This window comes from Ambystoma mexicanum, chromosome 1q (genome assembly GCF_040938575.1).
Source record: "Ambystoma mexicanum isolate Mex_15411 chromosome 1q, UKY_AmexF1_1, whole genome shotgun sequence".
Taxonomy (NCBI): domain Eukaryota; kingdom Metazoa; phylum Chordata; class Amphibia; order Caudata; family Ambystomatidae; genus Ambystoma; species Ambystoma mexicanum.
The window spans coordinates 1,026,360,046-1,026,386,272 of NC_090922.1; the positions used below are offsets into that span (position 1 = coordinate 1,026,360,046).

The 26,227-nt window shown below is 45.6% G+C and overlaps 1 protein-coding gene and 1 non-coding gene across 2 annotated transcripts in view; one reads left to right on the forward strand and one right to left on the reverse strand.

Annotated features, from left to right (window-relative positions):
• The window catches only part of DNAI3 (dynein axonemal intermediate chain 3), a 2,012,519-nt gene that overhangs the window by 703,571 nt on the left and 1,282,721 nt on the right, over positions 1-26,227 (reverse strand). Inside the window, exon 15 of the mRNA XM_069641699.1 lies at positions 21,054-21,204. Coding sequence (XP_069497800.1) covers positions 21,054-21,204 — 151 coding nt within the window. The remainder of the gene's footprint in view (positions 1-21,053; positions 21,205-26,227) is intronic.
• LOC138565549 (U1 spliceosomal RNA) lies at positions 16,988-17,149 on the forward strand. Its single transcript, XR_011301391.1, has one exon. It is a non-coding gene; the product is annotated as a U1 spliceosomal RNA (small nuclear RNA).

The window sequence follows — 26,227 nt, forward strand, 5'->3', positions numbered from 1 at the left end:
TGTTACACGTCAGCAATGACGAGTTTTGAGTATAAATGTTACAACTTGTATGAAGTTCTTTGGAGTTTAAAGTGAGAAGGACGATCGCATCATTGCTGATATCCATGACTCCCCGTTTTCTGTACTTGTCATTAAACGGACTCCCTTTGCCAAACCATTGTGTTGTCCTTATTGATTGGTGTTGGAGTAATGAATCTGCACCCCCCTCCATCTCAAGGGTGCAGCTATCTCGTCTTAAAGTACTTCTGAGCAAACCTCAGCTCTATGGGACGGACGGGGGTCTCGGAGTACACTACTATGGATCAAGAGGACTATTACAACAGCAAACCCCACTTGGTCCATAATCACACTACAGCTGTTTCTCCAACAATGCATAAGGCTGTCCCCACGAGCGTCTCACCAAAGAATAAATCCCTGACATCGGGTCATGACAGGGAACTAAAATGTATGTTTTTTAACACAAGGCCCCTTATAAAACACTCCACGGATGTAGCTAACCATATCAGTGCACATGAAATTGATACTCGCGCAATTACTGAAACTTTGTTACATTATGCCGCTGGACCTGCATTGATACTTGCTATACCTGCAGACTTTAACATACAGAGCGCCGACCGTAGCTATGGCAAAGGTGGCGGAGTTGCCCTGATTAATCATACTTCTTGACAAATTAGGAAGGTCGAAAGCGTTCCACTAGCAAATAGTGAAATACTATGTGCTAAGCTAGAAATGAATCCCAACGCCACAGTGAACATCTTTCTCATATATAGACCTCCTTCACATTATGCCACATTTCCTACCCAGCCTGAGTGATCTGATTGCACCAAGTCTCAAACCAAAATCCAGAATTTTGGTCATGGGTGACTTTAACTTTGGCTATGATGATGCGTCGGACTCTCAGCCTGGACTTGTGAATACCACGTTCTGTGATTTAGGTCTAGCCCAGCACGTCAAAACCCCCCCATTTCAAAGGTAGGACTCTGGACTGGGTGCTTACCAATAATCTTATTATTGACAACCTAGAGAGCATTCCTGCCCCATGGTTGGATCACCAATGCCTGGATTGGAGCATGTCCTTACCTTCCTATAAGGATAATAAACCAGATCAGGCCTGGGTATCTTACAGAATTCTTCGCAAACTGACTCCACTTTGCTATGGCTCCTTTCATTTCAGCTATTCCTAACAACTAAGAAAATCTGAATACAGCTGAAGAGCTGGCGGAGGTTTACCGCAGTTCCCCCGAAGGTGTCGTGAATCACCTAGCCCCGACAAAAACACGTCTGTTCAAGTCCAATCCTAATAAGAAATTATACTCTCCAGACATCCACACCTTAAGAACAATTAAGTTTAGGACTATGAAATAATTGAAAAAAACATATTTCACGGAGGACACAACCCTATATTCGGTGGCGGCTAACACTTATCAAAAAGCTATTGTGCATGCTAAAAACTCTACTACTATGATCAAAGAATTGCAGGGGCATCCTCCAGTTCTAAGGAATTATTTAGAATACACAAAGAACTGGAAGACCCCTGCCCACCTCCCTCTCAAGTCATCAAAGACTCCAATTGGTGTTGATCTACTCAAAACGCGATGACCAACAAATTAAAGAACAATTAAAAAGAGCTTTCTACCAAAATGAAGCTGCGAGGAGGAGCTAACAAAGACTCCTCACCCCCGAACATTAATGCTGATCATCTTAAATCTGAACTTCAGCCCATTAACGATCAATATCTAATTAAAGTTCTGAGGGAATTAAAAAGGACAAATTGCAAGGGTGATGTTTGTCCCGCTCTCACAGTAAATGAGTGCGCCGTCCTGCTAGCCCCTCTCATTACCACATTTGTAAATGTTTCCTTTAGGGAAAGTTCTGTTCCAGCTAACATCAAACAGGCTTAGATTTCCACTTTGATAAAAAAAAAAACGTACCCCGGATCAGTGTGTGCCAGGCAACTATCAGCCCATTACAAACGTCCCTTACTTGCTGAAAATATTAGACAAAGTGGCACAGCTTCAGATCAAAGAATTTCTGTTCTGATATAACACTCTGGGACAAAAACAATCCAGATTTTGACAGTGCTTCAGTACAGAGTCAACCCTTCTTGATTTAAAAACTAACATCTTTACCAAAGGGAAATCAGCCATGCTGGTGCTACTTGAGCTGTCCGCAGTATTTCATCTAGTGGATCACTCCATCCTGGCGGACAGACTATGTAGCATAGCACATTTCTTTGTGTCAGCTGCTGGATGGGTACAATCATTCCTATCGGATCGTAAGGCCAGAGCTGTCTTCCAGGAGTGGATGGTAGAAGAGTATTTGGTCACATGCGGCATACCACAGGGTTCCTGCATGTCGCCAACTTTGTTTAATGTCTTCATGCTCCCATTATTCGACCAGTTGGATGAAGCTGGAACCATTTATGCAAACTATGCTGATGACACCGAGTGCTTTCTGACACTCTCAGGAGACTATGCTCTGGACTCTATTTCCCTTAACCTCACCTACGGTCAAATTCAAACTTGGATGCAAGCCAATAGGCTTGCATCCAATGACTCTAAAACCGAGCTCAGGGTGGTAGGAACTGCTCCCCAACTACGGAAACTAAGCCAAGAGTATTGCCAGTTTCATATTGCAGGCTGCTCCATTAAAACCCAATCCAGGGTTAAGACTCTGGGAGTCACCCTGGATCAGACCTGCCCATGAAGGTACAGGTGAGCAGTCTGGTCTCTTGCACATCATATTACCTGAAGCTATCTCCCACCTGATCTGCAAGCTTGTACACTGCTTCCCATCTTCAGACGTGGACTGAAAACTATTCTATTTTGCTGATCTATTTCTTTTCCTGACCCTCTTTTCTGATTCTGATTCTCTGTTATTTGTCATGTTTTGTCGGCTTTGTATCACGCTATATAAATAAAATATATAAATAAAATGTCAGGAGCGAGAAGTGAAACGGTTCTGTTTGTTTCACTGCATTATGCTACTTGCAGTTTTGCTTATCACTAATGATGCAAAACTCAGTGTTCTGGAGCCCCAGATTGGCTAAGGATAGTAGACAGGATACCACTTCTGGGGTTTTGCATAGAAAAGGGTCTACATTGTTTTCCCTACGCTAGTTGCAGAATTTGTTCTAACGGCAATGGTACAAGGACTTTGTTGCTGGCCTTCTGGCCAAAAGCAAAATCTCTGTTACATCATCCTGGAGGTCCCAATCCTTGTATCTCAGCCTCTCAGAAACCAAGCATGAAGGTTGAGTGTCTTGACCTCTGGATGGAGAACGTGGCCAGGTCTGGGTACCGCATGCTCCTTGCCCAATCTTGGGAAATTAGGATCATGTGTTTCCCCAACTTTCTCAACCTCCTGATCACATGAGGAATGACAGGGACTGGAGGAAACACATACATAAGTGTAAACTCATTTTGGGGAAAATTCCACAGAGCAGTACGGTGCGCACATCCGGTTAACACTTGTCACAAACAGATTCACTTGAGGGGTTCTTCAAAGGGTGAAGATATCTTGGAGGACTCGTGGGAAATTGTGCTCTGCCTACTCAGAGCGTCCACCGCTGTGTTCTCTTCTCCGTCTAGGTGAACTGCCTATAGAGAGATTCCTTCTTGAATTGCCCAGTACCTGAGCTGCATTGCCTCTCTGCACAGTGGTAGTGACCCTACACCTCCTCTCTGCCTTTGACACTCTACACTTCCAAACTCTTTGTACATGGTCACTGCGTTCTCCCTCATTATCAGGACATTCTTTCCCCATACAGAGGGCAGGAAGGCCTTCAGTGCTAGTCTGATTGCGCTCAGCTCCAAAAGATTGATATGTAGTTTGGACTCCGATAGAGACCAATGACTGCTTACTGTCAGATCGTTGGTGTGGGCTCCCCACCCCATGAGTGAGGCATTTGTCACTACTGTTATCTCCGGCCATGGTTGCCAAAAAGGTTCTCCTTTCAGAATGTTGTCCTTGAAGGCCCACCACAGAAAATCCTGTCCGACCCTGCTTGGAAACTGAAGTAGGTCCGACATCTTTCCTGAGAACTGGGACCATTACATTCTGAGAGCCCATTGAAGGCATCTCATTCTCAGGCGGACCTCTGGCACCATTAAGATGCAGGATGCCATGAGGCCGAGCAACCTTAAAATAATCAAAGGTCGGGAGACGCTGGGCACTTAAAAATTTGATGACCATGTGCAGAATGTGTTTTGCCCTCACCTCGGGTGGCAAGCTCTTTCCCAAGGATGTATCCAGAACAGCTCTGATGAACTGGAGATTCTGAGAGGGTGCCATATGGGACTTGTTGTAATTGAGGGAGAAGCCCAGTCTGTGAAGCGAGTTGCAGGTGATGTGCAGATGATCCAGGACTTGTTCTGGAGAACGCGCCCTGATCAGCCTATCGTCCAATTAGGGGTAGACGTGAATCCCCCTCTCCCGAGACTCGCTGCCATTACCGCCATCAGTTTTGTGAAAACCCTTAGGGTGGAGGTCAGCCCGAAAGGCAGAAATCAAAATTGATAATGAGAACTGCCGACTGCGAACCTTAGGTATTTTCTGTGCTTGAGATGTATTGCCACATGAAATTAAGCATCCTGAAGGTCCATTGACACCATCCAATCCTGGAGCTGGTGGGCCTGAAGGATCTGAGAAAGTGTGACCATCTTGAACTAGTCCTTCCTGAGTAACTTGTTCAAGTATCTCAAGTCCAAGATGGGTCTCAGTCCTCGTCCTTTTTGGGTATTAAGAAATAAGGGGATTACCATCCCTTGTTCCTTTCCGCTACAAGCACTGGTTCTATAGTGCCTTTCTCTAGCAGGGTTAACATTTCCTGCACAAGGAGTGGATCTGGAATCCTCAGAGTGGTTCCCCAGTGAGTTGCTCTGAAGTCTCTGTATGAAAGGAAGGCAGAAACTGTGGGCTATGGTTTTCAAGGCCCAAGCATCCAAAGTAATGTCTTGCCATTCTTCTAGATGCTGAGACAGTCTGTCCTCCACTGGTGAACTGTGACTCAAGACCCCAGGGAGGTTTTGAGGCGGCTGATGCAGTGGCAGATGGTAAAGATGCCCCTGCTTGAGCTGGCTTCGCACCTCTCCCTCTTCCACCATGAGGAAATCTTCTTTGTCCCCTTTGACCAGCCATTCCTCTCGCCCTTCCAACTGAGGAGTAGTAGCAAAAAGATCTACCCCTCCAACGCTGTCCACTAGGTCGAAAAGGCTGCGGTTGCCTAATAGTGTAACGCTCACCTGATTCCCACGGAGGCGCAGGCCTGGCTTCGAGTGCTGGTGCTTCTTCAATGGTGAAGCGCAGGACTCTGAAGATGGACAGGAAGGGCCCCTCTACTCAGGCTTCTCTGGCTCGCAGGAATATTCCCCTGTGAGTGAAAAGGGAGTATTACCTACTGACTGAGTTATGCTCAAGCCTCCCAGTCTCTTCCAACCCTCCACGATTCCCCGTGAAGTCTCACCTTAGGGTCAGGAAGGAGGAGCTCTCCATCCTGCTTCTGATGCAGGGGCGCGTTGAAACCCAGTTACTTCACTGGATTGAGGATTTATGGGAGTTCAGGTAAGCTTGACTATTCAGGTAAGGCGCTGTAAAAGTTCTGCTGCAAGTTCAAAAGTCCAAGCTTAATAATAATGTTCATTGTCTTGTTGCAGCAAGCGCTAATGCTTATGTCTTTTTCCCCTTAGGGGCCGGGGTTCGGAATGCCGGAGATATGGCGCCGACCCGAAGTGAAACGTGCAGTTCCAGTAAATGACAGGTAGGTTCTGGATGAGCGCTCAGGTAATGTCTTTGCATTCGTTCATTCAATGTCTTTGTCTTTTTTCCCCATAGGGGCCGGGGTCCGGAAAATGCCTGGAAGCGGCAAGACCCGAAATGAAATGGGAATGACCCAACAGGTAAGTCTTAGAAGGAAACTGAGCTTTTCCTATTCCTTTCCTTCTCTCACCTTGTTCTTGTCTTTTTCTCTCTAGGCTCTGGGAAGTGGCTGTGGATCCATATGATCGCTGCTGAAGATGGAGGCGTCCAGGATAGGTGAGTGAAATGCAGCGCTGCAGCGATCGTAGCGAAATGCTTTTAAAAATGATGTCTTCCTTTTCAGGATCGTCGGTGTGATGTCTCCGTGGTGCTGATTTAGCAGGTAAGGTCTTTTGTCTCCCTTTGCAGGTGACCCAGGATACTGACAGGCGTGGCTGAGGTCCAGATGCAGGAGCTGACATGGTGAGCGTCCAGCTGCGAGGAGCAGAACAACGCGAAGCGTGAGTTGCTGATCGGGTGTGGTTTAAATAGCTTTGGAAGAAGTTCCCAGTGTGTATCCTTCTACCGATCAGGTATGTATCCTTCCCCGACCACACCCGGGTGGAAAGTAGTCCCACGGGTAAAGTAGTTCCATTCAGGCCTCAAGAGGGCCTGGATGTAGCAGCATGGTCTGCATCAGGTAAGTGCACATTAAAACACCTGAACACATGTCTAGCTTTATGAGCCTGGCGCCTAAGGCGCCAGGACAGGGGTCCAACATGAGCCTGGCGCCTAAGGTGCCAGGACTGCGTCCAAAGGGCCCCAGCTTGGGCCCGCTGGCACTCCCCTGGGGGAAATGATGCCTGCCTCTGGGGTTGCTGGGTCGGACCTGGCTCCTTGGAGGTAGGCATCATGACAATAGTGGCACCCAAAAATGTGGCTGCCGTCTTTGAGGTCTGCAACTTCTCAAGGCTCTCGTCAGCCTTGGTGCCAAGAAGATGAGACCCATCAAAGGGCATGCTGAGGAGTCTGGATTGCACATCCAGTGCAAAACCCGACTTCCTCAAGCATGCAAATCTACACATAACGGTGCCAGTAGCCATGGCTCTGCTGATGCTGTCAGCAGAATCCAGACATGATTGAAGAGACTCACACATGGCTTCTTTACCGTCCCTAACTATGGCTAAGAACCCATCTTTTTCATCCCCTTCGGGAATGTGCTCTGCCGCCATGGAAATGCAGTCCCATATAGTGAATGTACATTTTACAAGGGCACATGTGGAGTTGGCTAATTTGAACGCCATACTCCCTGCAGAAAATACTTTCCTTGCCCATCCATCTACTTAAAGGTTTCAGTAGCTGCCTATACTACCAGACTCTCTGGAGTGGGGTTTTTTGACAGGTAATCGGGGTCACTACTGGAAGAGCGGTACTTCTTGGTCAAGTTTTTATTCACAGCCGGACTGGTTTCTGGTATTTCCCAATTTGTCGCCACCCTTTTTTGCAGAGCAATGTGAAAAGGTAATATAGGATCTGATTGAGGACCCTTATCCAGGATGTCTGTCAGATCATCCTGTTCGAATGGCAATGGAGGCCTACTCCACCCCATTTAGTCCACTACCTTCGAAATTAGCTGTCTGTATGATGCATAGGCATGCTCCCTCGCCTCCACTCAGGTGAGGTGTCTACCCCACTGGCCGCCTGCGTGTTGTCATAAAGGTCTCTCAACCTTGAATCCTCTGAGATATAACTTACTGGTACATTTGATGTACCAAATTGGAGGCCAAATTGTGCCTTGTTATCTGAGGGCTCATTCACCTCATTTATAGAGGTAAGGCACTTAGAATTGTCCTTTCTTGGTAAAGGCACCTAGGTCTTTTTAGGTATCAAGTGTTTAATGAACAATGGATCAGACGCTGGAGGAGCCGTCAAAACTTTTTTCACTGGCGCCATAGGCTTTGATGGGGCGCTCAGTGTCGATGGCGCAGCTGGCAATGATTGCACAGCTGGTGTCAAGGGTTTACCTGGCGTCGAAGTCCCTGCTGGCCTCAATGGTGCCATGGTGTTGACGACCTCGACTTATGCTTGTGCTTTCGGCTCAACAGATCCCTCGATGACAAGTCATCGGATCGAGGCCTTGATGGCTCCCGATGTGGATCAGGCCTTCGTCCCGGGCTCAAGGGAGCGCAGGATTTAGGTCAAGCCATTTCCTTCCGGGCTTCTTTCAAAGGCGTGTTAGGAGCATGGCTTGGAGGATTTTGTTTTTCAAATATCTTTAGCATCTCTGCTCTGAAAGCTTCCCACTTGGCCGGAGTGGATTTATTAGTGGGACAATACACCTTCTCAGGAGTGCCTCCTCTTGGACTTCGATGACGATGAGGAGTGGTCGGAGCCTCCGAGGAGAGTCGCCTCTCGACTCATCGGTTGAAGGTTTCTTGGTCGGGGTAGATGATTTGGGGTTTCGAACTACCGTCAATTTCCCCTCACGTTCCTTCAAGGCCTTTCCTGTCATCGACTGGCACTTGGAGCAGTCTGAGGGGTTATGGTCTATTCTGAGGCACCATAAACATACCAATGACATTTTTGACCCACAATCACAACAGTTTTTGAACCCGGTCTTTGGGGTTGTTAGTGTCGACGAAGAAGACATTCTCGATTTCTTGAAGTAATGAAGTTGTTACAAAGAAGAGAAGTGAGCCGTATTTCTCGAAGCAATAGCATTCGTGAAAAAACAGAACTGAATCCAACGGGCGCTGCGCATACTATATATGCCTTTGATGACCTCATCCTTGAGATGGAGGCCTTCGAGGGACATCAAGTCGACGCCATCGACGCTCAGCTTCCTCTGCCGAAAAAAAAAAACCAAAGCAGCTGAAGCTGGATATCGACTATTTCAAAGATGAGGAATACGTAGGAGGACACAATCCATTTGAAGTATAGTTCACACATGTGTACTTTGCCGAGTCCTGTCTATCGATGCACCAGCAGCTGTAACGTGATTTTGCAACATTGCAGCTACAAAGAAACATGTAGATTCCTGGAAGAGCCTGCTGGAATCAAATTAATTCCAACATCTACGGGCTCCCTTTAACAGTGGGTACCCATTATTCAAACTATATTTACTTGCATATCATCACATGGAAGTGTGGCAGAACTTTGGATACATATAAATATAAGATATGCCTAGTTTGATGTAGTGGCATATAAAATGATACATCTAACACTGCCAACAGAGCTGCCTTTGACACTCTACACTTCCAAACTCTTTGTGTGCCTTCAAGCTACACCGATCTGAACATCGCCTGCCTGTCCCAAGCTTCCTCAAGCCTCTTGTCATTGCCACTTGCCAATCTGCATCATGTTGTTGGAACCAGTCAAGCTAGCTCGCCACTGATGACAAAATCAGCATTTTCACGCATCAAGACCCAGTCGAATCTTTGAATCTCATACATTTAAACTTTGCTGCTTGTCCTCCCAAGCTTCTTTGAGCCTGAAGCCTTTGCTGCTTGTTGAATTGCACTACTTTGCTGAAGCCCACTGAACAGGCTGAAAAGAGTGGAATCCTTTTCGACACACCGAAAAGAGCTCATAAAACCAGGTCAATGCTGTTGAGCTCAAGAAAGAAGACAGCATGGTTTCTAACAGTGACTCTATGGGTCCAGGTGGCATTTAAGAACCCACATTATACCATAAAAGACTTATTATTAAACTTGCTGACTTTTCTAGAAGACTTAGCTGCAGATCCCTGTACCTCATACACAGAATGCCCTTTTCACGTAAAGTGTGCATTCACTGTGTATTTCCTGTGAGGGGTCGTCAGAAATGTGTGACGTCACAAAGGTAATGTTTTCTTGAAGTTTGACATGTACTCGAAGTAAAAATGGTTCTTATAAACGCCTAACTTTCCCTAACCTAACAGAGAGGTTGCTGATTAGTAAACTAAACCAAGGAAAAATGACCTAGTGTCCAATATACTTCTTGCCCTCACATTAATACATACAATCAAATTATACAAGGAAAATATGTCTGACTTCTAGTTCAACACAACAGTTCAGTAAGGCAAACCCAAATGTTCTTGAAAGCATTCCTTGTGACCAGGGTTGTATTCCCATCCCCTGGATCAATTCAGGAAATTTAGATTACAGTTCCTTTTCAGCAAAGTTCTGTTCAGGAAATAGAAAAGTATTTTCCAACCACAGTGTTCTTGGAGAAAAAACAAACGTCCTTTTCACAACACTTGGTTGGCAATTCAAAACAAATAAATGTCTTCCACAATATCCCTATTGCAAGGATGACTGATTTTTCTCCCCAAGACACGGGTCCAATAATCCACATGCAATTGGTGTGTTATTATGTAACACTTTCTTCAAAAGAACCTACTTCTTGTAAAGATAGCATGTCACTCTTTCTCAATACTTCTTCAAATAGAACATTTTTGTCAGGATAGCAAAATAACTTGTCTCAGTGATTCCACAGCTTGTCAACAAATGATAAAGTACATGAACTCTCTTCATTCAACAAATGTTCTTTTCACATCTCTTTCTACCATAAAGATATTAAGCCATCATCTTCTTCCCCGGTCCACTCGCCTGCCAGAACTAACCACTATAAGCCCTTTGCAGGTATACTTGCCTCCTGGGAAGACAACCCCTACAAGTAACTTCAAACGTGAAGGCAATATTGTTTCCAGTATTCTCCACACCAATCTTTCAGTATGGTTTCACAATCTGCTGGTTGTCGACAAGGTTAGATATACACTTTTCCAGAAGTATATCTCACAAAGGGGGATTTGTGCTTTCCTAAAGGTTTCTCACCACTTCTTGGCTAATGGTAATGCTGGTTGTGAGCTTTTCCCAGGTTTTGTCTTAATATTGACTTCACATAGCTTCTTGGCTGTGGGTAGTATTGAGCAGAGGCTTTCCCCACTGGTAATTTGCCCACAGTTCTTTGACAGCCTTTTGGCTGTAGGTCAAACTGGTTATAAACATTACCCTCTTGTAGTCCCCTATGAGGGAAGATTCTTTGTTGCCTTTTAACTTCGCTTTCTTCAACTATTAGGTACTCATTAGATAAGTTCTGCTTTGATTTGTCAATCGTTCGGTATTCAAAATTATGATTTTGTGACATCTTTCATGCATGGAGCACCCTGGGGCCAGCATTCAATCGCTGCCAACTCATCAGTTCTCTGCGGCAGCTCCCACTGGTTGTCAGGCTTTGCAGTGGTACTTCTGCTTTCAGTCCGCTTCCTGTCCTGTCTCTGCATTCCTCAGGTAAGTTGCGCAGTGATCTCCAGAATCAACGACAGCTCTGTTAATCTTCTGTGGCACCACCCTGCTGCTCTGGAAGTGCCTCTCTTTCTCAGCTGTGTTTCTTCTTAGTACGTTGCCTTCCACTGCATGTACTCTGCAGTTCTTCTGGGTTTCACCTCTAGTGTTCATACCTGCTAGCGGGCTTCTCTCCGGATGCATGTCCGATGATTGTAGCTTTCTTAGCTATGTATCCTGCATGGCCATTAACTGCTGTTCAACCTTCTTCCTCTGATTCAACTTCATTCTCTTCCTCTCCTGCATCCTACAGCTGGGCCTCATCTTGGGTTTTAAGTACCCCGCTCAGGTACTTTCATTGGTAACGACTAGACCACACCATTGAATATCCACCATTTTGAGGACTCATTGCCTCTGATCTTCTCTTCCTCATCCCAGTACTTTAAGCGTTATGGGAACTGATGTCCATAGAAGAATGGGCAGGGTCGGAATGAGCCTTAAAATTGTCTTGGCACCAATGAAAAAGTGGCCCACAGTTGCAAATGGTTATTCATTCCTTTTGTGACACTGTTTGAATAGTACCTAAGTGGGAGTTTTTTCATAAAATGTGATGCAAATTGTGCATTTTACAGATTATTTATTCAGCAACACTGGTCAAACCTATTAGCCGCATAGTGAAGTAACTCATCAAACTGGCCAACAATGGCCAATATATTGGTCCAACTTTGAAAAAACAAACTGTCCCACACCAGCATTTTTGGTTCAGTCATGATCCTATTGCCCTGTAGGCCAGTCTGAGTCTGAGAATAGTTAACATTAAATTGTTCCATTTTACAATAGGCCATTGTCAGTTTAGGAATTCTAGAAGGATTATGAGATAAGGAGACCTTCATTGTCCCGCGGCTTGAGTCCCCTCCCTGTGATCCTCCCACACGAAACCACCCCCAGAGTCAGGATCAGGTAGTGGCTGCCTTTCGCTGGCCACAGGAGAGGAGGCCCATACCCGGATTCCAGTGATAATCTCACTAGATTCATCACATTCATTACAGGGGTGGGTTGTTAGTGTTTTTAAAAGTGTGGCTAGCATTTTAGTTTAATTAAAGTCTAATTTTTCTTGAACCTCGATTGGCTGTGAATATTATTTTGGTACTTACTGCATATTGTTGTTTGGATGCTTCCATGCTTGCTCCTACCCACTTAAACAGTGTAGCCTGCCCTCGGCCCATACTACCTTAAGAGTCAAAGGAGGTGTACCATTCATGTTGTGCTCGTTTCACCCTAATGATTGAGATTACTGCTAGTTTAGTACTAGTGTGGGGCTGAGTAGGAGTTAGAAAATCACTATCCATCACTGTCCTCCTGCAGATCACTAGTAATTTTGTCGCAAGATCATTATTACATTGTACTAAATTGTTTGAAACAGGTAGGCATCAAAGTTAAGAATTATTTGAATTAAATGTGTGTTGCTCATAGTGTTAAGGTGAACACTTTGCCCCTTTAAGGAATATTTGGACCTTTACTTGTTAGAATAGCTCAGCAGCAATGCGCTCGCCTTGGAAGCAAGATGAAGCTCAGCAGCAATGCGCTCGCCTTGGAAGCAAGACGACATGGAGCAACACAGGTTTGATCTCCGGGTCCGTGCTTAGAAACCTCTGGATATTAAGCGCGTTATAAATAACGTATCATATCATAGATGATCATGCGAGTTGACCCTACGTTTTGTGAGATGACCCTAGAGCGGTACGTTTTGATAGGGGAATCCTAGTCATACTACACTGTAAGAAACGCACACCTTTCGACCCGGCAGGGGCATCAGCACCCCTCAAATTACAGAACTCTAAGCCTCTTGCACATATCAACAAATGGTATACACCTCAACTAAAAATTCAGAAGAAAGAGAAGCGATCCGCTGAAACCACTTGGAAAAAATCTCCATCACAACAAAATAAAGATATTTTCCAGGCAGCCTCATTCAATTACAAAGTTGATATTGTCCAGGCGAAAAAAGATAACTCCAATGACTGTATAACTAAAGCTAACTCCAGTTCTAAGGAACTATTTAAAATTCTTAAAGAATTAGAATCGCCTGCCCCCATACCGAACTCCTGCATAAAAGACACTGCATGGTGCGATAGCATACAGAATGCCTTACAAGATAAAGTTACTCTGCTACTCAATAAAATATCTATCAAGAAAACTCTTATATATAATACCTTACCGCAGGACAAGTCACTGCATCCCAGCCCCAACTTAACAAAATGTAACTTCAAACCCGTAACAATCAAAGAAGTAGAGCTGATTATTTGCAAAATGAAACCTTCTAATTGCAAGGGTGATGTGTGTGCCCAGCCACACCTCTTGAGGAAGCTGCCACAGTACTTGCTCCCTTCATTACTTCATTCATAAATTACTTATTTGACATGAATACAGTACAAATATAGTACCCACCAATTTGAAAGACGCATGGGTACTCCCGTTATTAAAAAAACCTACACTAGACCCAAATAATCCATCTAATTACAGACGTATCCCGACCGTCGATTTTTTACTGAAAATTCTAGACCGTGCAGCTTACCTTCAGATCCAGCAATATTTGCAAACTTTATTAGGACTAAGACAATCAGGTTTCAGACCAAGACACGAGACGGAAACCGCACCCATTGACTTTAAGACTCGAATGCAGTAACTAAAAGACAAAGGGAAATCTGCACTGCTCCTACTAAACTTATCTGCGGCATTTGATTTAGTGAACCATGAAATCTTATGTAAACACCTCTCATCTGCCGCACACTTCTCAGACCAAGCTAACTCCTGGATTAAATCTTTCCTTAGCAATAGATCTATGAGGGTCTTTGCACCAGTTGCATCAGCCTCGCCGTCAACAGTCTCTTGCGGAGTCCCCCAGGGATCTTGCATATCCCCAACGCTCTACAACGTTTTCACCAAGCCTCTTTTTGATATCCTGGACTATCTGGGTGTCACGTATACAAACTATGCGGATGACACTCAGATACTCATCCCCATCACTGGTGATTACACTGCAGACAGTAAACTATTGAATGACATCTATAGTACCATACAAATATGGATGGCCAAGCATGTTTGTTTGTTTGTTTGTTTGTTTATTTATTTGCATAGCGCACCAGACCCAAGGGTATTCGGGCGCGAAGGCAAAAAGAGGGTTGTTCAGCTTAGGTTACAGGTTACATATTAAGGAGGTACAGCTACGGTTACAAGGCTGTATGCATATGTAGTCAGAGAATCGCAGATGTATATACAGTAAATATACAAGTGTGCATGTGTGGCATATAAATAAAGAAAGACAGATATACAAAGTATACATAAGATACCAGGTGTCAGTGGGGGGAGGTAGTTCTAATCGACCATGAGGTTAGGTATCATGTTCTTTTAGCCATTGAATCAGATTAGATCTGAATTGCCAGTAGGGGAGATCTTCCCTTGGAGCAGGGGGAAGAGTGTTCCAATATTGTGCTGCTTTAACAGCGAAGCTGCTCCCACCAGATTTAGTGAGTTTGAATCTGGGTACTAACAGGAGGTTGGAGTTAGCTTTTCTTAGGTGGCGAGAGGCTGTTTGTCTGGAGAATCTGTCTATGAGGTATTGCGGGGCTGCGTGGTTAAGACATTTGTGTGTAAGAGATGCTGTTTTAAGGAGGATTTTGTCTTTTGTGGAGAGCCAGTTAGTAGATCTCCTAAGGTCTGATATGTGGGCGTTTTTAGGGAAGTTTAGTGCGGCTCTCAAGGCATTGTTTTGAAGTGTCTGTATTTTGGCAGTGATGTGTTTGTTACTACCTATGTAGAGGGCGTTGCAATAGTCTAGCTTCAAAAGGATTAGTGCCCTTGCTAGGGTGATGCAGTTATTGGGTGAGAGGAAAGGTTTGGCTGCTCTAATTAATTTGCAGGTGTAGGAGGTGGCTGAGGCCATGGCACTCACTTGTTTGCCAAAGGTGAGCGTGGAGTCTATGTAGAAGACGAGTTTTTTGACTACTTTCGCCACAGTAATGATATTGTTGTCAATTATGAAGGAGTCATAGTTGGGGCCCAGTTTTTTGATGTTAGAGGAGATACCTAGAATGAGGAGTTCAGTTTTGTCATCTTTCAGGCATAGTCCGTGGGAGGCCATCCATGCCTGGATGATGAGGTAGATTCTATTCACAAAGGCCAAATCCTTTCCATAATCTCCCGTCATGAGGATCTGTGTATCATCTGCATAGTTCGTGTAGGTGATACCTAGACCGTTTAGATCAAGGTTGCCTAACGTACGGCCCGCGGGCCACAATGCGGCCCGCCAGGCCGTATGTTGGACAATGCTTGAGTAAAAAAAAAATATATATATATATATATTTTTTTTTTTTTTAAATGTGCCTGTGCGCAAAACTACTCTGTGCTCTATTCGGGACACATAAAAGAGCAAGACAAATGAGAATTCTCAGCACACACTCACTCTACTAGACTGCTATCAGCATCATCAGTCACAATATTTTTGGGGGGAGACTTGGAAACATTGGCACAAAAGGAGCCGCTCTGTGCTGGATCACCATCCTTTCACCAGTAAACCCGATTCAATCACCATGGCCCCCTTACAAATCCCAGCCATGCTGTGATTGACCTGTGGACACATAAATAATCGTATCAATAAACTTTCTCTGCCTTTTTTATGGCGAATGCCAATTTCGCCACATTCATTTGGGTCAATTTTATTGCTTTTTTTTACCACAAAAACCGGTGGCAGAACCCCTGCACCCTCACTTTCTATATACCTTACCCAAAATTACCATCTATATTTTTTTGGTAAAAAAGCGTAAAAAAATGCGGCAAAAACATGTTTTGTCGAAATTGCCATTCAGCAAAAGTGGGCAATAGCAAATAATCTACACACTCAAGAACAACCTTTCAAAAAATGCTCTCCAGAAAAGTATAGAAAGGAAACAAAATCCAAATCCAAATCAATGGGAACCAAAGTTTTCGTTTGTTAGTGGATTGAGTTTGTTCACAAAATGGATCGGAGTACACTTCGAATAGTTGCTGCAGCTCTGGAGAAAATACGAGAGGTTATTTATAAAGCGCTTAATACCCATGCAGCAGTGATCCCAATCATAAAAGTGAAACAGGCAAGCCCAACAGGTATAACTTATTTTCACTCTTTTGGTAGCGCAGTCTGAGGGCAGCCTATATCCTTCAGGAGAGGTGTGAGCTGATACAGTTGCAACACAAAAAACAATAGTACTATGTTCCCAAAATACCTTAGTTCTTGTCTTTCGGATCTCAGCAGAGCCAGGCTTTTCCGCATCAGACCAGAAGCATGGGTGCCTTTGCGCTGGGCTGGGGTCAAGTCGGAGAGCAGCAGCGATGGGCCCCAATGATGCAGTTCTGTTTGGCAGTGGTGCTGATTTGTGGGTAGAAAACGCTGGGAACTGTAGGCCGTGCCAAGTGGATGGCACTGGAAGACTCAGTGACCTCTGGGCCCTGACAAGGGAATACTTGCCTTTGGCGCTGTGCAGGCTCGGCTGACACAACACGCCATATGGTTACGGCAAAGATGTCAAAGCTTCAGCATTGTCATTGAGCAGAACTCTGAGATTCAGGGGTGGTGGAGCGTCGAGGTCCAGGATGATTATGATGGTGTGAACGGGGCCAGCGCTGAGCAGCTACGCTCAGGAGGGCCATGGGCCGTGTGGGGTTGACAGGCCAGTGGGCAGACTGCAACAGGCCAGCTCAAGCCATCCTGCTATTTATACAAATCTCGGGCCGAGCAGCACCTGATGGGAGAAAGGAACTGCGCTACAATCTGCTCTTCTGCTGGGCTCTGCCTGCTGAAGCTTCCCCCTACACGCGGGACAGGCAGCTCTGCAGACGCTCAGAGCTTCCGGGGATTGGGGGGTTGGGGCTGGGTCAGGGCCTGCCTTCTCACCCTCGCTTAGCGGGGCTTCCCAGAACTGACCCAACCCCTGCCCTCTTGCATGCAACTCATACTTAGCTGGCAGGGGAGAATGTGGTCTCAAGGGCAGATCTCCCAGGGTGAGGGTTATCCATTGCACATCGGATTTGCTGACCCCTGCTATGTTCCCAAATGCAGGATACACAACTGCATTATTTCTGGTAGTGGGGGACTGCGTTCGCACTCTCCCCCCGATTTATTGGTGAAAGAAAAGGTAAAGTGTGCACTAGGCCTGCTAGGTTGCATACTTTTAGATTGTGCTCACATTGCGTTTCTTCAATTAGGTTCACCTTTGGGTGATCGCTTTTCCACATTTTATCTGTTGAATTGAATTATGCTTCTTTCATCACCACAGAAGTAATGTGTATTACAGAGATAAGCTGCCATATGTATTGGGCACACTGCACATGCTCAGGCAGCATCAATCATGCTTTGTACAGGACAATGCTGGCCTAAATTGGGAACAGCCAGCATAGACATGTTGCTACAGAGGCATATTTTGGGTACAACCAGCATGCCGATGTGTTACATCAGTGACAGTGCTGTCTTACACTGTGGACACATTGATCATTAAAATGTGTTGTGTTGTAAAATGTTCTTTTCTGCTGTTGGTGACATGGAATTTTTATGTTCCCCTTTAGAACTGATTGTACACTTATGGCTTTTTGGTCACCTTTTATGCTGTAAAATGCACCATTTCAACCCCATATTTGAAAAATAATTCTTGGGGGGGGAAATAGCAAAAACCCTCCCTAGAACCTTGCAGCTCCCTCGCTACGCTCGGTCGCCCCCACTATTTAAGAAAAATATTAACACATAGAGACTGAAAGAAATCACAAGCAACTAACCTTTGATCACTGCCCATGACACCAAAAGCTATCTTTGGGACTGCATGGCTATCACTGCCTGTGATGCTATTGTGTCAAAGGTCACACAATATCGCTTTTTAATATACTGCTTTGGGTGAGGTTGTTCACTTTTGGCTCGCCGGCCCACTGGGTGACAAAAAGTTAATGCTTCGGCCCCACATTCAAAAAGGTTGGACAAGCCTGGTTTAGATCAACGAAAAGGGGCTTTGTGAAAATGTTGTAGAGGGTAGGAGATACACATGAACCTTGGGATACGCCGCATGAAATAGGAGCAGGGTCTGCAGCTGCTAGAGGTGAGAAAACTCGCATTGTCCTGTTATTTAGGAAGGACTGGATCCATGCGACTGCTTCATGGAAAAAGCAGGCTGCCGCGACCAGGTGTTTGCAGAGTATTGCATGGTCTACCAGATCGAATGCGGCCGAGAGGTCAAGGAGTAGTAGGAGTGAAGTTGTACCTTTATCTCTTAGTGTGTCTATTTGTGCCTTAAGGTCCAGGAGTGCAGTCTCGGTACTATGCTGTGGTCTGAAGCCGGACTGTCAAACTCCTAGGAGGTGGTTTAGTTCCAGGTGGTGCTGAATTTGTAAATAAGCCACTTTATCTAAAATTTCCAGTAGGAACGGCACAGTGGTTGTGGGGCGGTAATTGGTTGGGATGGAGGGGTCCAGAGTTTGTTTTTTGAGGAGGGGCAGGAACCAGGACTGTTTCAGGTTGCTAGGTATGGTACCTGATGTGAAAGAGGCATTTATAAGTTTAGTAATGAAGGGTGAGAGTTCACGGGCGGCATCCTTTATGATTTGGGCTGGACATGGGTCGCCCTGGCAGTTAGAGGGTTTGAGAGTGAGGATGACTTTCTCGACTTCTTTGGTGGAGACTTTGCGAAAGTAGAAGGGAGGGATGTCCAGTGTGGGTAGAGATGGAGTGGATTTCAGAGTTGGTAATGGGTTAGTCGTCGCCTTGGATGGGGTGCCTATGCTGACATTATTTGGGCCGGCTATGGAGGCTTTTTTGTTATTTATCTTTGTCTGAAGCATTGTTATTTTGTTGGCAAGGGCATTTTGTATGCCTGTGCACCAGTTCTTATCCTTGAGGCAGGATTCGGGGGTTTGGATGGGGGATTGTACATCCTTTAGGATGGCGAACAATTCTTTGTTGTTGGATTTGGCTTGGGTGATACGGGTGTTGTAGGATGTTTGTTTCGCCAGGATGATTTCTTTTTTGTAGAGGGTAGCTAATTTCAGCAGGTTGTTTTTGTTGATGTCTGAGGGGTCTGATCTCCAAGTTTTTTCGCTTATGTTTAAACGATGACAAAACAGAACTACTTATTCTTGGTTCCCCAGCCAAACTAGTCAAGCTTGGAACCTCATTCAAAGCCTTCAACATTGACGGCAATATCATCAAAGTAGCTAATGACGTGAAAACTCTAGCTATCCACATGGACTCTACATTATCATTCACAAGACAAACTAATGCCTTAGCATCAGCTACATCTTATACATGCAAGCTTATTACAGCATGCCGTCCAAACCTCTCATCTACCAATTGTACAACTGTAGCAAGAGCATTAGTATTATCCAAATTAGACTACTGTAATGCTCTCTATTTAGGAACATCTCAACACAATATCAACATGTAACATCTCGAGGAAACATCATATCACTACAGTAGGACAAAACTTAAACTAGTTGAATATTAAGCAAAGAATAGAACTCAAATCACTCTCACTAACACACAAGTGCCTCTATAACCAAGCACCGACATACTTATGTGACACTTTTACACGTCACTCGTCTTCACGACCTATCAAAACAGCTCAATCTCATTGCTTTGTAATACCCCAGTTTAACCAACTAACGGCAGGTGGGGTTAGTTTCCCAGTCCTAGCAGCAAGAAAATTGAACTCACTTCCTATTACCATAATATCAGAACCATCCTTCTTGCTCTTCCCGCAATAAGGTCAAAACCTGGCTTCGGGACCAGGACCTCAACCCGCCTCACACGTCCCATAGTCTGCAATGTACATAGAACGGTATATATGTATATTCTCTAGTCATTGGTTTGCATAGTTTGCTGCTCTATGCGTTCTTTGCTTTGTTCCTGTGCCTTATGAAGTACCTGTAGTATTATCATCTGTCCATAAACTGTATATCTATTGTCATGCGTACATATTGTACAAAATTGTAAGAATAGCGCTCAGTTGCCCCAGGGCTCGACGCGCTCTACAAATAAATAAAATACAAATACATCCCTTGTCACTGACACCAAGCACCGCAGCTGAGAGGAGAAGGGTGGACCGGTGGGGTCAAGACCAAAGTGTACATTTCAAGATTGGTGGGTTAGGAGAAGGTCGGATCACAAAACTCTTAACCTATCCAGTGGATGCACTTCAGGGTCGGTGTCACCATAATGGGACTCATTTTGGAATCCTGTGTAATTTGATGACGGCGACCTATTACGTTTGCACCATCACGTTGACGCCAGTACCAAATTTTAATCATTTGCATGGCTGAGTGCAAAAGGGGAGGGTAAAAGTGACTTACACGTGTGAACGCCGCCTTTTGCACTCCTCTTTTCCACTCCGCCGGGCAAAAAAAGTAAAACGCTGTCGTTATGAAACTCCATGCCGGCGCATATGCTAGAATAGTTGTATGGTGGAGAGGAAGGGAGTGGCGGAAACATAAGTTACGTTGCGCCCCTCCTCTCCGCCATACATATCAATGAACATTTGTTGTGATGGAATGCAATGGGTAAAAGCCTCGTAAGGATTTTACGTGCTTCATTTCCGTTATGAGGAGCCAAAAATGAGCTCCAATGATATTTATTGTTGCCAACTTTTCCATCTTTACTTGCACAACCGCAGTACTGCATTTAAAACTCACACGTGGTCATGGGAGTTGGTGGTACTTTTGAACGATGCACTTATCCAAGTTAGAAATAAAGTAATACGTTTATTGTTTACATAGATTTCGTTAAATGTGTAATCCGTGCATAACGTTCCAAAAATGTACTCATAAAAAATAAGTATTATCCTAATATTGGTTTTACTTTTTGACAGTTCTGACCAACACATCAATTCCATTTGTGGGGCAGATACACATACATTACGGTCTGAATAAACTGCCGTCAAGTTCCTTCGCTCGAGCTCAGAAAAACGTGTTCGGGCAACCAAAATGCAACTTTTATCAATATCGTGGGTGAGTTGAAAATAACTGTAACTTTAAAAAAAATACCTTAAATAGAGGTTTCCATGCAAGGTCCAGGTACTTGAAGGTTGTAGGTACACCATGGGGATTCTCAAGCTGCTTTTCATCCGCTTTTCGCCTATCGGGCGTTGATTTCGCAGTTGGTTTTCCTGGTCGAATATCCCAAAACATGACGGAGCTGAAGAAAGGCAGAGAGGTGGAACACAAATCATGTATACAGAAAAAGGATTTGCAATCAAATGCACTCACATGCTAAAACGATTAAATCAAGCTTATAAACAACATTTCTAAGGATATAAAAAATGTGTGAGGGGAAGTTAGATAACTACCCAAATACAAACAAATCCATGTCAACCAGATATTCTGTAAACCTATGATTCCTCTCACACGGGCTTGGTATTCAACTGTTGTTTTTTCACGCTGCCACAGTTGCAATGTGACTTAAAATGGTGGCCTGACATGATATTCATCAATATTATGTCACACTCGGTAGGTTTACAATTGCAAGTGTATGGAAAAAAAACAGTACACTTGTAGAGGAACGGCTGCTGAAAGCTAGCTACAAAGAGATACACATACTCAAAGAAAGGAACATGGCCAGCTCGTCCGTTCCAAGATTTTGTTTGCCCTAGATGAATTAAGTTTTTTATCCTTATTGAATTGAAGTTGCTTGTCCTTGATGACTTGATTAAGTTAATAACAATCATGACATTTTTCGGTTTTGGCCACACATTTGCCAAAAGCATTGTTACAAAAGAGAGAGAGAGGGGGGGAAATGGGACTCTGAACTGAGACTATCTGCATATATTGCATTTGTGATCAAGTAGCCAGTCTAGTACCCGGCCATGAGAGTGGGTGGCGTTGAGGATACGTTGGGTGCAGCCAAGGGAAGTGGTGACTTTGGCTAGGGCTAATGCCTCAGCATCTGATGGGTCGTTAAAGCCCAAGTTGAAGTCTCTTAGGACTAAGAGCTGTGTGTTAGGTTTGAGGATGACAGTGATGTTCTGGGTCAGATCATCGTCAAAGGTATTGGGAGGTCCTGGGGGACGGTATAGCAGGAGTAGGAGTAGGATTATGGAGGTGTGTGGAAAGGTACTGAATTTCATGGCAAGGGCTTCGCATTAGGGGATAGCAGGGTAGTGTGCCTACAAAGAGAAATTGATTCCTTATAGATAAAGGTGAGGCCACCTCCTTTGCTGGATGATCTGTCTTCCCTGAGAATGGCAAAGCCGGACGGGACTGCAATTGGTAGGGCTGGTCCTGCAGAGGGCTTAAGCCAGGTTTCAGTGATGGCTAAAATGTCGGTGTTGTTGGTGACGATGATGAGGTCATGGATGTCGGGTGCGTGGGCGACACTGATAGGCAACCTAACAATGCATTTCTTCTGCATAGCGATGGGTGCTACTTCAAGGCGATTGGGGTGAGGCTGGGACAGCTCAGACACAGCCTGCCACCTTACTGAAACAGTGACCAAGTTCTCCACTGCCAAACGTGCAGAAATCATGTTTGGTCCAGCTTTCTATCCTGCATTCTGGTACTTGTAGTATTGTCTATACATGTAAAACAAGCATTGGCAATGTGAATAGTTTTGGAGTTTACTGCTGTTCTTTGCTTTTTGCATTTATAAGCACCATGGTGCAAGGAGGAGAGTGCAATGTTTCAAAGGAGAACGCCATACGGTGGATGGGGTAAAACGAATGGGGGTAGAGAAAGTGGAGCCGGTTTGGTGGGGGTACAGAGAGTGGCGGTAGAGTGGGTGGATGGTGTAGAGAGAGTGGGGGTTGGGTGGATGGTGTAGAGAGAGTGGGGGTAGGGTGGATGGTTTAGAGAGAGTGGGGGTAGGGTGGGTGTTGTAGAGAGAGAGGGAGTAGGGTTGTGGTTGGGGTATAGAGAGTAGGGCTTGGTTGGGTGGGGGTAAAGAGTAGAGGTAGGGTGGAGATGGGTGGGGCTAGAAAGAGTGGAAGTAGCGTTGGTGGGCGTAGAGAGTGGAGGTAGGGTGGGGGTAGAGAGTGGACCAGGGTAGGTAGGTGAGGTAAGAGAGAGTGGGGTAGGGTGGGTTGGAGAGGGTGGGGGTTGGGTGGGTGGGTTAGAGAGTGTGGGTGGGTTAGAGAGAGATGGGTAGGGTGGGTGGGTAGAGAGAGGTGGTAGGCTGAGTGGGCTAGAGTGAGAGGGGGTAAGGTGGGTGGGGTAGAGTGAGAGGGGGTAGGGTAGAGTGAAAGGGGGTAGGGTGGGTAGGGTAGAGTGAGAGGGGGTAGGGTGAGTGGGGTAGAGTGAGAGGGGTAGAGAGTGGGGGTAAGGTGGGTGGGGTAGTGTTGGTGTGGGTTTGGTGGGTGCCCTCGGGTACAAAGAGTAGGGTGGGTGTGTGAAGAGAGGTTGGGCGAAAGTCGGTGGGGATAGAGAGGGTGCGGGTTGGGTGGGTGGTGGTAGACAGGGTATGCTGGGGGGACGGGGTAGGGAGAGTGGAGGTAGGGTAGGTGGGTGGGGTGGGGTGGGGTAGTGATTGCAGGGGTAGGGTCAGTGGGTATTTGTTGACAGGGTGGGGTTAGGGTTGGTGGGGTAGAGAGAGGATTGGGTGGGTGGGTGAGGGTAGAGTGGTTGGGGAATGGATGGGTAGGCATGCATGAGTGGGTGGGGTTGGTGAATTAGACAGTTGGGGCAAGAGACATGAAGAAAAGCAGCCTCAGGAGAACTTGTCAAAAGTAGCCCAAAAAAGTCCAAACAAAACCCAACCAGAACATGTAATGGGGGTGGGTTCAGAAGCGGCAGATTGAGTGGATGGGGGTAGAGAGGTTGGGGCAAAGTGGGTGGGGGAGAGGGGGTGTAGGTTGGGTGGTGGTTGATAGGGCTGATGGGTAGGGGTAGAGAGAGTAGAGGTCAGGTAGGTGGGAGGGGGTAGGCAGGAGAGAGCAGGATAGGGTGGGACTAGAGAGAGTGGGGGTAGGGTTGGTTTGAGTAGACTCAGGGTTTGGTACAGAGAGAGGATTGTGTGGGTGAGAGTAGAGAGGTGGGGAATTGGGTGGCTAGGGGTAAAGAGGGAGGGTAGGGGTATGGGTGGATGAGTGGGGTTGGAGTGGGTTGGGTTGGTGGATGATGGTCTTTGGTTGGGACAAAAAACATGAAGAAAAGCAGCCTCAGGAGAACTTGTTAAAAATAGCCCAAAATTGCCCAAACAAACCCCAGCCATCACATGTAATGGGGGTGGGGCAGGTTGGAATGGGTAGAGAGAGTAGGAGTGGGGTGGGTGGAGGCCGAGAGAGTGGGGATGGGATGGTAGGTGGTTGTAGAAAGGCAGCCTAAGGAGGGCAAAAAGCAGTTGGACATGTATTTGCACAGCAAATCCTAAAACCTATGGGACATATATAATGAATGAAACAATGGGCCTCATTATGAGGATGGCGGTAAGGGGTTAACGGCACCAGTAAGGATGCTGGTGCCGTTAACCCCTTACCGCCGCATTCCGAGGTCCCTTAGCGGGTCCCACTAAGGCCGGGTGGTTTTACCAGCTGCCCTTAGTGGGAGCCGCTAAGGGACCAGGGAGCTAATAACGGGCCAGCTATTTGCGGGCCCGTTTTTAGCTCCTTGCCCATTCCCATTGAGCCCTATGGGGGCTCGAATGGGAATGGGGAATGGTTTTCAGAATGGGGACTTACTGGGTCCTCCAAGGTTGGAATGACCCGGTAAATCCCCATTTCGACTACCCGGACCCAGACATCCACCAAGGCGGAATCGTAACCTTAGCGGCATGGACCATGGTGCTAACAGCACCATGGCTGCCTCCAAACTCGTAATGAACCCCAAGGCCCTCATTACAACCTTGGCGGAGGACCATGGTGCTATTAGCACCATGGTCCATGCCGCTAAGGTTACGATTCCGCCATGGTGGATGGCGGAATTACCGCCCCATTCCAAGGTGTGGGGCGGTAATTCCCCATTCACCATTTGCCCTTCCCCATTCCCATTTTTGCCTCCATAGGGCATAATGGGAATAGGGAAGGCGCTAATTACGGCACCGTAAATTACGGTGCAGTAATTAGCTCCAAAGTCCCTTTGCGGGTTGGATTTTTAACGCCTGCTAAAAGCAGGCGTTAAACACCAACCTGCAAAGGGACACTTGTAATCAGGCGTTGAGGGTTAACGGCGCCGACGGCGCCATTAAACCCTTAACGCCTGAGTTGTAATGAGGGCCGATGTGTCTTGATGAGGATAATTTATATAAAATGAATAATGCAATTGGCATTTACCCTTTGACATAATTAGCCAATTTGTATGTCACAATTGAAGAAGTATGAGAAATGTATTTTCGATTAAGCATATGTATATTATGCCACATTTGGTATGATATGAATATGATATGTTACATCCCTCACAAGGCAGCCTTAACTCCCCTAATCCAATATGATGACACTATGTGCAATAAGCCATTTAATATAGGCAGCTTGCGCATGCGTGCACACTAACAACACATGCTGCTCTGGGGCAGTCAGCAACCAAAGCATGCAGAATGGAGTTAGAGAGGAGTAGCTAAATACAAAAGTGGCAAATAGGACTACGGACATGTCAGGCCACTCAGTGCCAGCAGCAAAACGGGTGAGCTAAGTGCTTAGTTCTTATTTATGCCATTCAGCTCTGTTAACAGGGCAGACCTTGGGCATGCACATTTGTCACCATTGGGGTGAGTAGAGGTGACAACCCCCAAAGCAGGAAGAGGGGCATCATTCACACATCAGGTCTTTCATCTCTATCAAGTCACCACTATGAACGACCGGTTTGACTCTACCTTCCATATAACATATATCCCAAACCCATCTGGTTAATGCTCTTCAGATGCCTGTCGATGCCCTGGCCCTCTAACAAATTAGGATAAAAAAAATAGAAACCCCTAAGAAATTCTGGTTTGATGATACCATTATTGAGCTGAGAAAAGTCAAAAGCGCCTCAGAACACGAATGGCAAAAAAACTCCTTGCTCCAGTACCCTAGGTACCGATAAGAAGGTGGGCCATTTCTACAAAAAACCTATTCTTGAAGCAAAGGCTAAGATTTTCAACTCCCGCATCAAGAAAGCGAAATCATCCTCTAGTGAACTATTTGCAATTCTTAAGGAATTTGAAAGTAAGGACTCTACCTTTCCTCCTATCCTCAAAAACTCTAGTTGGTGTTAATCCGTTCAAGATGAATTTCTTAATACAACTGCTGGCCATA